The 13,944-nt window shown below is 41.4% G+C and overlaps 1 protein-coding gene across 3 annotated transcripts in view; it reads left to right on the top strand.

The window, feature by feature from the left end:
- The window catches only part of Bbs4 (Bardet-Biedl syndrome 4), a 32,739-nt gene that overhangs the window by 2,328 nt on the left and 16,467 nt on the right, over positions 1-13,944 (top strand). For 2 of the 3 annotated variants that reach the window (XM_029543016.1, XM_021206898.2), the window contains exons 2-6: positions 5,661-5,712; positions 7,246-7,325; positions 9,076-9,139; positions 10,030-10,141; positions 11,144-11,216. In XM_029543016.1, the coding sequence (XP_029398876.1) occupies positions 5,661-5,712; positions 7,246-7,325; positions 9,076-9,139; positions 10,030-10,141; positions 11,144-11,216 (381 nt within the window). Of the gene's footprint in view, positions 1-5,660; positions 5,713-7,243; positions 7,326-9,075; positions 9,140-10,029; positions 10,142-11,143; positions 11,217-13,944 lie in introns of those variants that run through there. The other variant, XM_029543017.1, reaches the window with a different exon arrangement.

Genomic DNA, 13,944 nt, shown 5'->3' with positions numbered 1-13,944 from the left:
CAGTCCATCTAGGCCTTAACATTTTACCTAGGCTTTAACAGTCCATCTAGGCCTTAACATTTTACCTAGGCTTTAACAGTCCATCTAGGCCTTAATATTTTACCTAGACTTTGATGCATACCACAGTTTATTTACCCACTTGTTATTTATCCATCTTTGGGCAACTCCATTGAATATCTACTTTGATACCGTGAAGAATGCTGCAGTAGATGAAGAACACAGTATCTCTTTGGTATGTACTCAGTAGGAGGGTAGCTGGATCACTGGATGTCTTGTTGATTTGAGATAGGGTCTTCTCATACAGCCTAGGATAGGATCAGACTACAGTTCTCTTGCCTTAGTACCAAGGTGTGGGATCATAGGTATATGCCATTGGGCAAGGACTGATTATTCTGTTTTTAGTTTTTTGACAGGAGTTGATTTTTGAGAAATGTGTTTGTAATTGTATTTAACTTGTGAGACATCCCGAATATGAAGCCTTGTCCTTTCCTTTACTGTTGGGTTTCAAACCCTAGCCTGAACTGATGAATGATTTTAGTTTGTTTTTTATATTGTCTTTTGAAAAACACCATGGAAAACAGACAAATGAGTTGCTTCTGGTTGACAGTTTTATAATGCAGTGTTGTCTCTTGTAGGGGTCTCTTTTGTTTGCCAATTTTTTGCAGAGTGATGCCAGCAGAATACTCAGTACAGAGAAGCAATCCCAGTGCATAAGCTGAAAGATAAAATCATCTGATTAATGTCACTAGGTTTAAGATACTGGCACCATTGTTGTGGGGTATCCATCAGAGAAGACTGTTCAGACACGGACTTAAGGCAATAGAAAGTCTAGTAGTCGGTTGGCAGGTGACTGTACTGAGTTTAGCCCTGAGTATACAGTGTAGCCCTGAGTCCTTCTCAGGATGAGGGTTTAAGCACAAAAACCATATTTTGAGTTGACATACTTCAGTTAACAAAAAACAGTTAGCCAGAAGCAGAACTATAGAAGTCAAAAACAAGGTTAGCACATTTAGAGACTTTTCTAGAATTATGGACTTTGGATTAGGCCTTTGTTTTACTTTTGGCAGGTGACACTGTGTATATGTTGGGGTTTATGGCTTGAATGGTACTTTCATCAAGTACGGTGTGTGTGTGTGGGGGGTGTACATATGCTACAGCATGCATGTAGAGGTTAGAAGACATCTTTTAGAAACCAGTTCTCTATTTCCAGTGATTGAACTCAGATTGTCAGGCTCGTAAGGCAAAAGCTTTTACATGCTGAGCCATCTCAGCCCATAAAACCAGTGGGTCCTTCTTTCTTTAAAAAGTGTTTTATAGTGTGTGTGTGTGTGTGTGTGTGTGCGCGCGCGTGCATGCTTGCACATGTATGAAGTAGCACACTAATGGAGGTCCGGCTGCCCTATAGATCCTGAGGATTGAACTCAGGTCATTAGACTTCCTGGCAAGGACCTTTACCTTCTGAGCATCTTATACTGCTGCAAGAACCAGTATAGTGGGCATCAAACCCTACCTTTCCATGCCTAATCCCTTAGTCATGCCCGTCCCTCTGTTGCCTGCCTATGATAATCAACTGTTCCTAATGACTTGTGTGAACCAGTTCATCAGAGGCTTTGATTTTCCTTGTATTACGTTGGGTTATGCATCTTTTGGCTCAAGGAAGGATGGGTAGTGTCTTAGCTGTGAACAGACATCATGACTAAGGCAACTCTTACAAAGGAAAACATTTAATTGGGCTGGCTAAAGCATGGCAGCATACAGGCTGGCATGACATTGAAGGTGAACCGAGAATTCTACATCTTGACCAGTAGGCTGCAGGAAACTGTGCCACACTGAATGTAGCTTGGACATAGGAGACTTCAAAGCCTGCCTCTACAGTGACACACCTTTTCCATCAGGGACATACCAACTCTAATAAGGCCATGCCTCCTAATAGTGCCACTCCCTGTAGGCCAAGCATTCAAACATATGAGTCTGTAGGGGCCATTCCACAGGTAGTTACTCAGTTTTTCTGACTGCATGCCACTTGGATCAATCTATAGTCTTAGAAGTTAGGCTATAAGAGGCTTTTCATTCCCCGTTTAAAAGTCTTCGCCTTGTCCAAGAGTTCAGATTCAAAACAGTCTCTGACTATCACAGTTTCCTATTCAGGGCCATTATTGAGGTCTCTGATTTCACTCTGAATCATGGACTTTTCCCTTCCTTTGTCTTGAAGGTCAGACCTGAGGGGCATCTTCTCACTTCTGTGTTCTTCCATATTCCAGTTCTTCCCATGGGTTCCAAGTTCTTGGGTCCAGCTGTAAGACACAGCAAGTAACATCTCCATCTCATTCTGCTCTTTTCTTGCTAGATCAGAGGCTGCTGCCAAGGACAGCACCTGTGTCTTTTTCTTACATGGGCAGGTTCTTTGGGCCAGAAAGCTGAGCTTCAGTTGCATGTCTTATTGCCCACAGTAAAGTCTATGCAATCGCTGATACAGCCTTTCCCATATGCACTACTTTCAGACTGCAATGTATTCTCTAGCACATCAGGGTTGGAGTTCTCTTCATACACACATGGTGGTCACCCTTTATCAAGGAAGCCTGCCACCCCATTTTCTGTACTGTGTATACTATACCGCATTCTGGGATTTCTCCCTTAGATGGCAAGCCTTGATAAGATGTCTTATCACCCATTGCAGAGTGCATGCAACTACCGTTCAGTAAGGAGGCACACTATGCCATACTGTCTAGTGAAAGAAAGCCATGTCGGGATTGGTCCTCCATCCTCAGATCAGTCTCAGTTAACATGTCTTCTCATTTATCATCATAGGGACCATGCCACCATTCCTCCCCTCTCATCTTTGATTCTATTGCTTCCTGTTTGGGTACCAGTTATATTGTGTGACTTTTTCAGGGACTATATAAACATTTGTACACCCTAGGTAGGGTACTAATAACAAACAAAGATTATTTCCCCTGACTTGTTTGGTGAATACTGAGTTTATGTGGGGTTACTTATGGGGCCATAGGTGAACTAAAGGTGGCTACATCACCAAAAACCCCACTGGAGCATTGGTGATTGCTCTTCAAGCCTGCATTCCTGTACAGCTCTCAGTGAGTCCTGCCAGACTGTCTCCACAACTCTTTACTACTTTCCTGACCTTGTGTGTCTGCATCTTGAAACTTTTGAGCTTCATGAATCTTACTATCCTCCTTCCTTCTTCCAGGAGGAAGTACCACATAGCATTTTTTTTTTCATCACTATCGAAGACATTTTAGAACGAAACCTCACATGAATACCTATTCCTACATCATCAGAGAATTTACTACCCATTGCCATCTGCCTGTTTATTATATTAATTTTAGTTTCATGTTTCTGTCTTGGCAGTCCCATGAGCTACACTTTTTTCTTTTTGTATTCTGATGCTGACAATACTTACATACTTTTACAAATTCATTTGCTCAATTCACTCCTTCATTCCAATTGTTTTCTTGTTTCTTAATGTAATTTCTTTAGAAACTTAAGAGTCACCGGGCAGTGGTGGTACATGCCTTTAATCCTAGCACTTCTGAGGCAGAGGCAGGTGGATCTCTCAGTTCGAGGCCAGCCTGGTCTACACAGAGTGAGTTTCAGGACAGCCAGGGTGACACAGATAAACCCCCGTCTCGAAAATACCAAACCAAACCAAACAAAACAAAACAAAAAACCCGTAAGAGTCTATAAATTGACATTCTGAGTCTTCTACATGTGCCTACTATTACTATTATTGCTGCTGTTGTCATTTGTGGTGCTGGGAATTAGACTTGGGTCTCATACATGCTAGGCATGTACTGTACCATGCATGTCACCCCAGCCCATTAGAATTTCTTGTGCTAGGGCTGGATCTCAGTGGGAATTACTTAGTATGCAATTTCTTATTCCTCTTCCAGTACTTAATTTTTTACAAAAGATCACATGTATGGATGTTTTATCTGAATATGTTTAAATGCATGATTTGCATGCCTGATGCCGACAGAGGCCAGGAGAGGGCACTGGATCCCCTGGAACTGGAACTACAGACTGTTTTGAGCCACTGCATGGATGCCAGGAATTGAACCTGGGTCCTCTGTTAGATTACTCAGTACTTTTAACAGCCAAGCCATCTTCAGCTTCTGTTGTTTTGTTTTGTGAAACAGGGTTTGCCTATGTATCTATCCCTGGTTAGCCTCAAACTGGGTATCAGCCTCTCTCGGCCTCCTAAGTGATGGCTTTATAGGCATGCATTGCCATGCTTACCTTAAGGTACAGCTGAGTGTGAAGTTATTCAGTGCCAGTTATTCAGGTGCACACTGTTGAAGGCAGAGGTTGGAGGATCCTGAGTTTTAGGCCAGTCTGGGGTATACCCTTTAAAATGAAAGTTTTTGTTTTGTAGCTGAAGAGATGGCTCAGTGGTTACAATCATTTGCTGCTCTTGCAGAGGATCCAGGTTCCATTCTCAGCACCCCCATGATGGCTCACAAACATCCATGACTCCAGTTCCAGGAGATCTGATGCCTCTTCTGATATCTGTGGGCATGAGGCACACACTTGGTGTACATACATGCAGGCAAAACAGTCATATGCATAAAATAATAAGTCAGATACTTTCCTTTATTGCTTCTGAAAATGTTGCAACCAATATTCCCCTTCTTTATTAGGCGTATAATAGTCTTGCTGCTCTTGTTTTTGTTTTGAGACAGAGTCTCACTTGTATAGCAAGGCTGTCCTAGATAGACCAGGCTAGCAACTCTGATATCCTCTTAGCTCTGCCTTCCTGGGTACTAAGATTAATGGCATGTGCCACCACAACTGGCCCTTATTGTGGTATATGATGTATAAAATTTGGAAACTGATAAAAGAAAAAATCCACTTAAAGATTTTCTAATAAGTTACAGTGCTAAGTTAGTACAATATCTTCATATCCAGCATTTCCTCAGTTGTTCTCCACCTTATTTTTTTTTAGCCAGGGTCTCTCATTGCACCTGGAACTAATGATTTGTCTAGGCCAGTGATGATGAGTGCCCCGGTGCTTGTCCCTTATCTCTGCAGTGCTGAGAGGCTACACACATGTTGTGCTCAGCCTTCACTTGGTACTGGAGCTTGGGTCTTCGCTTGCTCCACAGGTCTTTACCGCCTGAGCTGCCTACCTTCATCTTATCAAACAGAGGTCATGGCTGGTCATATGGCTTAGAAGATCCAAGGGCTTGCTACCAAGATTGACAAGAGTTAGGTCCTCATGAGGAACCCACATTGCAGAAGGGGACAGAAGATTCTTGAATGATATCCCCTCTGTACATACATATGCATATACATACACATACAAATGTTTAAAAAAATTCTGATTTGGCTGCTAAGAAGTAGAACATTAGACATACTATATGAGGTATTTAATAATTTAGTATATTAATATGAGTATATGTTGTACATTGTAATTTTTGTACATTATAAATAAACATATAATATGCATTATGCACTACGGGCCAGTTGGATAGCTAAAGAATAGTGTGGTATAAAGTCATACTCAGAATGCCTCTTTATATGTTTCTTCATGTTATGAATTGAATACATGACTGGTGAGTTACTGATCATTCTTGTTATGTGAATGTGCTTTCAATTAGCAATACATGGTGCTGCTTTAACACGGGCAACCTCTTTCATTTCAGAAAACTCAGGTTCCTGCTTCTGTTGAATCTCAAAAACCTAGGCCAAAAAAAGGTCTGTATTTAATTTCCTTTTATATATGTGTCTATACACATGTGTGAATCTGTGTGTTTCTCTGTTTCATGCATACCAGAGCTTTGTAAAGTATGTTAGGAAAACCAGTAATGGTCAAACTTTTTTTAAAAGATCTATTCATTTTATGCACATGAGTACACTGTCACTGTCTTCAGACACACCAGAAGAGGGCACTGTATCCCATTACAGATGGTTGTGAACCACCATGTGGTTGCTGGGAATTGAACTCAAGACTTCTGAAAGAGCAGTTGGTGTTCTTAACCACTGAGCCATCTTTCCAGCCTCATGGCCCAGCTCTTACACAATGGCTAGTTTTTATTTTATCCAATTAGATTTTATTGGCCTGTAATGTATTTAAATGGTTTTTGGTTATTATGTCAGTATTCACTAATTTCTATTTGTGTTATAAACATTACTTTCTTATACAAATCAGGCATCCACTAATTTTATGTATATAAGTGTTGCATTGCCTTTTTTTTTTTTTTGGTTTTTCAAGACAGGGTTTCTGTGTGTAGCCCTGGCTGCCCTGGAACTCACTCTGTAGACCAGGCTGGCCTTGAACTCAGAAATCCACCTGCCCCTTCCTCCCAAGTGCTGGGATTAAAGGTGTGCACCACCAATACCTGGCACATTGACTTTTTATTGAAAAATTTTTGTCTTGAGTTGGGCCTTGCTTTGCGAGCCTGAAGGAAACACGCCGTATTTATTTCTAAGATGAACTTGTGTGTTAAGCCTAGGCTGTTGACTTGGTACACTTTCTATACTTTAGTTCCCAGTTACTGGGATTAAGGATATTGCATGCTTGGCTAGTATGCAATTTTATAAAAATTCATCCTTGGAAGCCTAGTGAAGACCCGGACTGTGAAGTGCTACATTTTTGGTCTCATAGAGGTGATGTATTGTTGATTTAGAGGAACAAGAATCCTCCATCTGCTAACCTGTAACATTTTAGGAGGACTGACTTCAGGTTGTGACTGTTACTGGGGGATTTTTCAAGGGTTTTGGATGGGATGTCCTCCTCATCATCAGATATTAGAGAAATACCTGAATATTGTTAACAAAAAGACATTATTCTGCCATCCATAGAGCTGTTTGTTTTAATTGAAATTTTTGTGGTATTAGGGATTAAACCTAAGACTATGCACATGCTAGGCAAGTGATCTTAAGGTATATCTCCAGCTTCCTCTTTTACTTGTTTCAAAGCATTTTTTTAAAAAATGTATGTGTATGGGGGTCTGCTGATACAGTTTGAATCCCTAGGACCCACACGGTGGAAGGAGAGAACCAACTTCTTCAAATTGTCCTCTATGCTATAGTACGTATACCCACGCATGGAGAGCCACAACATAAATAAAATTAAGAAAACAAGATATTTCCATACATTTCCAAATTCCATGAAGAATTTAATGCACTATTGTAATTGCTTGTGGTTGGTTTAGACATGAGGACTATGCTAAAGGAGAAAATTTAACACTTACTGTATTGTTTGTTTTGCCAAAATATGCTCTCTAGCTCCAGACTTCCCTATTGTGGAGAAACAGAACTGGCTGATCCATCTCCACTATATCCGGAAGGATTATGAAGCATGCAAGGTGAGAGACTGCGACAACAGAGGGAGTGAGAGACAGGTTGGGCAGACACTGTCAGTGTCTGCAATACCGTGTGGCAGCTAATAGCTTCCTGCTTTAAACATCATTATTTTAATCTAAACATATTTTATCTACCAGCCTTGACTTCGATCTTGTCTCTCTTCAGTGCATTTCTCTATAGCAAATAGGAGCAGGTTCCTTCCTGCTTACTGTGGGAACTTTCTCATTGTACTCAAACCCTTTAGTGTGACACTCTGTCCTCTCTCCTACCCTCTTATTTGCCTCAGCTCCTCTTCTACCCCTTGCCAACACACAGTTTGAAGCTTTTCATTTTGGAAAGCCTTTCTTAATTCTCTTGAGGTGGCTCCACATGCTGCCTTTTAAGAGTTAAGTGCCTGGGCCTAGCCCATCACAGCAGAAAGCCCATGTGATAGCCTCTACTAAGCACCACTAGCGTCTGCCATGGTGCTTGAAAGTTTTCTCGGGCTGGAGAGATGGCTCAGCGGTTAAGAGCACTGACTGCTCTTCCGAAGGTCCTGAGTTCAAATCCCAGCAACCACATGGTGGCTCACAACCGTCCGTAACAACATCTAATACTCTCTTCTGGAGTGTCTGAAGACAGCTACAGTATACTTACATATAATAAATAAATCTTAAAAAAAAAAAGAAAGTAAGTTTTCTTATGTTTTTCTACCATCCCTAGTTAGATTTTAACTAGGGGTTGAGAAAGTTTTTCTGTCATGGACAAGATAGTAGTTTATTTTAAATTTAATTTTTGTGAGATGAGGTTTTCCTCTGTATCTCTGGTTGGCCTTGAACTTGCTAAGTAGACCAGGCCAAACTCACAGAGATCCACCTACCTCTGCCTTCTGAGTGTTGGGGTTAAAGGTGTGTGCCTCTATGTCTGGTCAAGATAGTGGTTTAGACTTTTAGGTTATGTAGTTCTTAGCTCCTATTTGTTTTGTTTGTTGTTGTTGTTGTTGTTGTTGTTGTTTTGCTTGTAACAGTTTCATGTAGCCTCAAACTCAATAGGGAGTAGAAGATGACCTTGATTTCTTGATCCTCTTGTCTCCACCTCCTGAGTGCCGAGATTGTAGGCACATACCACAGTGCATGGCTTATAATGCAAAAATACAAAACTTACTCAGAAACTTTAAAGTTTATGTGTATAGGTGTTTTGCTTATGTGTTTGTCTATGCACCACATGCAAGTATTGCTTGAGGAGGCCAGAAGATGTCATCAGATTCCTTGGGACTTGGGACTGGAGTTACAGAGTTACACAACTGTACTGTCTGTACAGTTGTGAGTTGCCATGCAGGAGCTGGTAATCAAATTTGGGTCCTTTGGAAGAGCAGCAAGTGCTAAAGGCATTTTTTTTTTCTTTTACAAGACAGGGTTTCTCTGAGTAGTCCTGGTTGTCCTAGAACTAGATCTGTAGACTAGGGCTGGCTTCAAACCACAGAGATCACCTGCCTCTGCTCCTGAGTGCCAGGATTAAAGGCATGTACCACCATGCCCAACCCTAAAAGTATTCTAAATGAGGGATGTACATACAGTAATATTCTGAGAGCCCCTAGGTTGCTAACCTTATTCTGAAATAAGTGATCATAAGAGTTGAGATGAAAACAAAACTCCTGATGAAGCCACATTGTTAGTCGCTGTCTATGTCCTAGGTGTTTATGTACGTCCCTGGTCTGCCTCTACTGCTGCTTTGGTAACATTTAACCCCTACTCAGGTATTCTTCTCTTTTAGGCTGTGATCAAAGAACAGCTTCAGGAGACTCAGGGGCTATGTGAATATGCTATCTATGTCCAAGGTAAGACATATTGTTTCTTTCCTTACTGGAAAAATATATTTAGCCCAGGTTCTTGGAAAACAAAACAAAACAAAAAAACAAACAATTTAGGGAAGACTTAAATTCAAATAATGTCTCAGAGAAGTCTTATTTACTATCCTTTGAAATTTGAACATAACTCTGTGTGTGTATTGTGCACACATCTGGAGGCCAGTGCTTGACATTGGGTAAACATGGTTTTTTAATATATTTTAAAATTACTTTACATGTATGTGTGTTTGCCTGGATGTATGTCTGTGTAACATGTACATGCATGGTACCTGTGCAGGCCAGTAGTGACCATTGGGTCCCCAAGAACTAGAGTTAAAATTAGTTGTAAGGAGCTGGAGAGATGGCTCAGCGGTTAAGAGCACTGACTGTTCTTCCAGAGATCCTGAGTTCAATTTTCAGCACCCACATGGTGACTCACAAACCATCTGTAATGGGATCTGGTGCCCTCTTCTGGTGTATGGAGACAGAACACTTATATACATAAAATAAAATAAAAAATGGTTGTGAGCCACCATGTGGATACTGGGAATTGAACCCCAGTCCCCTACAAGAGCAGTAAATGCTCTCAACAAACTGAGCCACCTCTAGCCCTTCAAAATATTATTCTTATAAAGAATTTCTGTGATTTGTAAAAGGCCTGTTATCTGGGTATAGATGCTGGAAGCAGAATGGGTAGGTCTCAGTTAGCTTACTACGGGCTCCCCTTACTAACACTGGGCTTGCTTCTACACATCTAGTGATGACTGATTGGATTAAAGGCTTTCTCTGATCTTGGCTGTTCCTCCTCCTCCAGTTTTTCTGATGCCAGCCTCTACTTCGAAGAGTATGGCTTATTTTCTGTATTTTCTATTACTTGGCAGCACTGATTTTTCGCCTGGAAGGAAATATCCAAGAATCCCTAGAACTCTTTCAGACGTGTGCTGTTCTCAGCCCACAGTGTGCTGATAATCTCAAGCAGGTGGCCAGATCTTTGTGAGTACTGGAACAATCACAGAAGACCACATAAAATACTGTCTTTTGAAGTGATTTTTGGGAAAAGCTTGTTGCTATATCAGCCAGATGTTTGATATGAAGGACAATGAGTAATAAGTATAATGGCTTTCATCTTGAAGAGCATGGATTAATCTGGAAGTCAGCTAGTATTAAGGAACTCCGGACCTTCTAGTTGGATGAGAACAGTATATTATCCCATAACTCCTCTATAATCAAATGGGCAAGTCATAGCTTGTTGTTTTGATGTTAGGTGGAATATTGACATATAGTAAACGTGAGGTATTTTGAGTAAATGGCCTGTGGATCCCTCTATGGAAATACTTGTAAAGTCCTTCATAAACGTTTTCACACCCTAGTGTTCCATGCAGTGCCATCTCCATGTTCCTCCCCACACTGCCTTTCTTACTGGCATCATTTTCATATAGAACTCAGTTGTCTTTAAATTCATGACCAAGGACATGGGTTCAGGAGGAAAAGAATACGCCCTTACTGGGTGAGGTTGGGAGATGATGGCGGCTAAGCTTCATGGCATGTCATTTGACCTTTTGTTGGTTTGGGCTACTTTTATAAAACATTACAGATAGTAGTTACAGAAGAATGCCACCAACATTGGTGTGTGATGACCTTACAGTCTTAGAACAGCGCTGACACAAGCCCTGCTCAAGAGCTTCTGCTTTGGGGTTGCAGTGGTGCCCCTTGCCATTCCCATACAACCAGCTCAACTTTTTGAAAAAAACTTCTACAATTTTTAGCTCTGGAACATGTGTAAAATGTGAATTTGTAGAGTTAATCCTACAGGAGTTTAGGTTAGCTGGGTGTGGCAGTGCATACCTGTAACCCTAGTACTTGAGCTGGAGGCATAAGGATCAGTTCAAAGTCATCCTTGGTTACACAGTGAGAGTTACATAAGGACCTGCCTCAAAAACAAACCAAAAATAATGAATTGAGGAAGTAATAATTATAGAAAATGTATCTTCACAGGTTTCTTCTAGGAAAACATAAAGCTGCCACTGAAGTATATAATGAAGCAGCTAAACTTAACCAGAAAGACTGGGTAAGTGAGAAACATCATTTCTTTCTTAGCAATTTTTTATTTTAATAAGGTCTCAATTTGTGTAGCACTGGCTGACCCCAAATGCATTATATAGAGCAGGCTGGCCTCAAACCCAGAGAGACCTGTCTGCCTCTACCTCAGTGGTGCTCATCCACTGCCTAGCGCTTGGCTAGAGCTCTTAGATGTTCACTGTCTGTGATTCTGTCGTCAGCATGGCATTTCTGCCTAGCTTTGTCGATTTTGTTTTATAGTTTGCAGCTGTTAGTGTTGCTGACAGCTTTGTACTGGTGTGATTCCAGCCGTGACTTTCCCATGTCATTTCCCAGAGCTTTAGAGGTCACGTTGGTACATTTGGTATATCAGCAGGAGATGTCTTCATATGTATTTTGCATATTTTTCCCTATCTGCTTGGCAATCAGCAGCTATTTCTTTTGCCTTTCTTTGGGTTATGAAAACTTTAAGTGACTCTTTGGATTATTTTCCCTTCATCATCTTCCCTTTTTTATTAGTGTATATTAACTGTATAAAACAGTGAGTTTTACTGTGACATTTTCATAGTTTGATCATATTCACCTTCCTTATCTTCCCTATTTTCATCATGCATTTATGTAAATTGGGGATTACGTGTAAGTACGAAACAAAGTCAGATTAAACATTGTCTTTACAAAATAAGAGTTTTCCCTCCATGAACCCATATCATGGGTTTTTGCATTCATTTATGGTCCTAGAATTTCAGGGCTGAGACTTACTCATGGTTAGTTAAATGGCTCCTGCTGCAGCTCAGGAGTATTAATTCTTTGAAAGGAGCTCAAAGAAGCAAGGAAGAGTGAGTCCCAAAGGAACCTGTGCTGTGTCTCATCAGCCGTAGCCTCTGAGAGGAAGGCTGGAAAGTCCCATTTTAATCTGGAGCCATTCTTAACTGGAGTGGGGCTCTGTAGTAAAGGGAAAGAGGACTGGATCTCTGGAGGATGAGCAGCTGTCTGCTACACTCACTGTCACTGCCTATCAGATACAGAGCTTTGGGGCTTTTAACTTGCCTCTCATTTCTGTCATTTTATTCCTTCCATCCAAGGACATTTGCTCAGCCTTATCTCTGAGATCACTATTCTTGCTTCTAGTTGTATATATTCTAATGGCTTATCCATTCCCTTCATTTCAGTATTGTATTCTGATTTCTAAGTACTCTGTCTTCTCCTCTCCTCCCTCCCTCTCTCCCTCCCTCCTTCATTTTTGTCGGTGGTGGGTTTTTGCTGTTTGTTTGAGACAGGGCCTCACTATGTAGCCCTCTCTGTCCTGGAATTCACTATGTAGATCAAGTTAGCCTTAAGTTCACAGAGATCTTCTAAAGGTGTACACCACCCTCCTGGCTCTTCTTTCCTTATCTTTTCTGCTTCTCTTGTAGTCCTCTCTGTCTCAGTCTTAGCTCTGGATGTTTCCACAGTTACTTTTTTTGCTTTTCTTTTAGTTCTTTTTTATACTGTTGGGTGATCTTGCAAACATGGTTTTTCCTTGGAGTCCTTAGGGCACTAATTGTCAAAAGTTTAGTAACACTTTACTTATAGTGTGTGTAGGGTAAGGATGAAAACAGCCTTTGGGAGCTTGTTCTCTCCCTCCACCATGTGGCTCCCAGGGACTGGACTCAGGTCATTGGACTTGGCCACAAGTCCCTGTACCCAGTGACCTGTCTTGCCAGCATTATCATTTTTTAAGTATACTTCAACCTCAGATTTTCATCCCCTCTGAGGTTATTAACTTTAAATTTTTTTATCACATGTATCTGTTTTGTATATGTGCTATATGTGTATGCATATATGTGAGGACACACGTGCTGTGGTGTCTTAGGGTTTCTATTGCTTTGAAGAGACACCATGACCATGGTAACTCTTAAGGAGGAAAACATTTCATTGGAGCTGGCTTACACTTTCAGAGGTTTAGTCTGTTTTCATTATGGTGAGAAGCATGGCGGTGTGCAGGCAGACATGAGACTGGAGAAGGAGCTGAGAGTTCTACATCTTGATCCACAGGCAGCAGAAGGGAGACTGGGCCACACTGGGCATGATGAGCATATGAGCTCCCAAAGCCTGGCCTCACAGTGAAACACTTCCTCCAATTTAGTCACACCTCCTAATAGTGCCGCTCCCTATAGGCTAAGCATTCAAACACATAAGTCTATGGGGCCATTCTTCAAAGCACCACATACAGTAAGTGTACAGGTCAGAGAACAGCTTGCAAGAGTTGGTGCTCTGTGCTTTTACCCACTGAGTCATCTTACTGTCATCATCCTCCTTGTCTTTGTAGACAGGGTCGCATTTAGCCCATGCTGGCCTTGAATTAACTGTGCATCAGATGATAGGCTTGGATTGCTGCTCCTGCTCCCAAGAGCTGAGCTGAATCAGTGGAAGCCGAGGTAAAGCTACACATAGAGTTAGCTCAGGAGGGCCCTGGGGACAGCCCTGCATGTGAACACCAGTAACTACACACTCATTTACTTTCTCATTTTTTGTCTTTCAGAAAAATTTGCACATGATAAGTTTTAGGTTCTGGTAGTATATCTAAATTGAAATCTTTGCTGTGCATAGTTATATATAGGATCATGATTTGCCAGGCAGTGGTGGCGCACGCCTTTAATCCTAGCACTCGGGAGGCAGAGGCAGGTGGATTTCTGAGTTCAAGGCCAGCCTGGTCTACAGAGTGAGTTCTAGGACAGCCAGGGCTATACAGAGAAACC

The sequence above is a fragment of the Mus pahari genome, chromosome 10 (assembly GCF_900095145.1).
Source record: "Mus pahari chromosome 10, PAHARI_EIJ_v1.1, whole genome shotgun sequence".
NCBI classification, from domain to species: Eukaryota; Metazoa; Chordata; class Mammalia; order Rodentia; family Muridae; genus Mus; species Mus pahari.
This window is presented reverse-complemented; position numbering and strand designations above follow the sequence as displayed.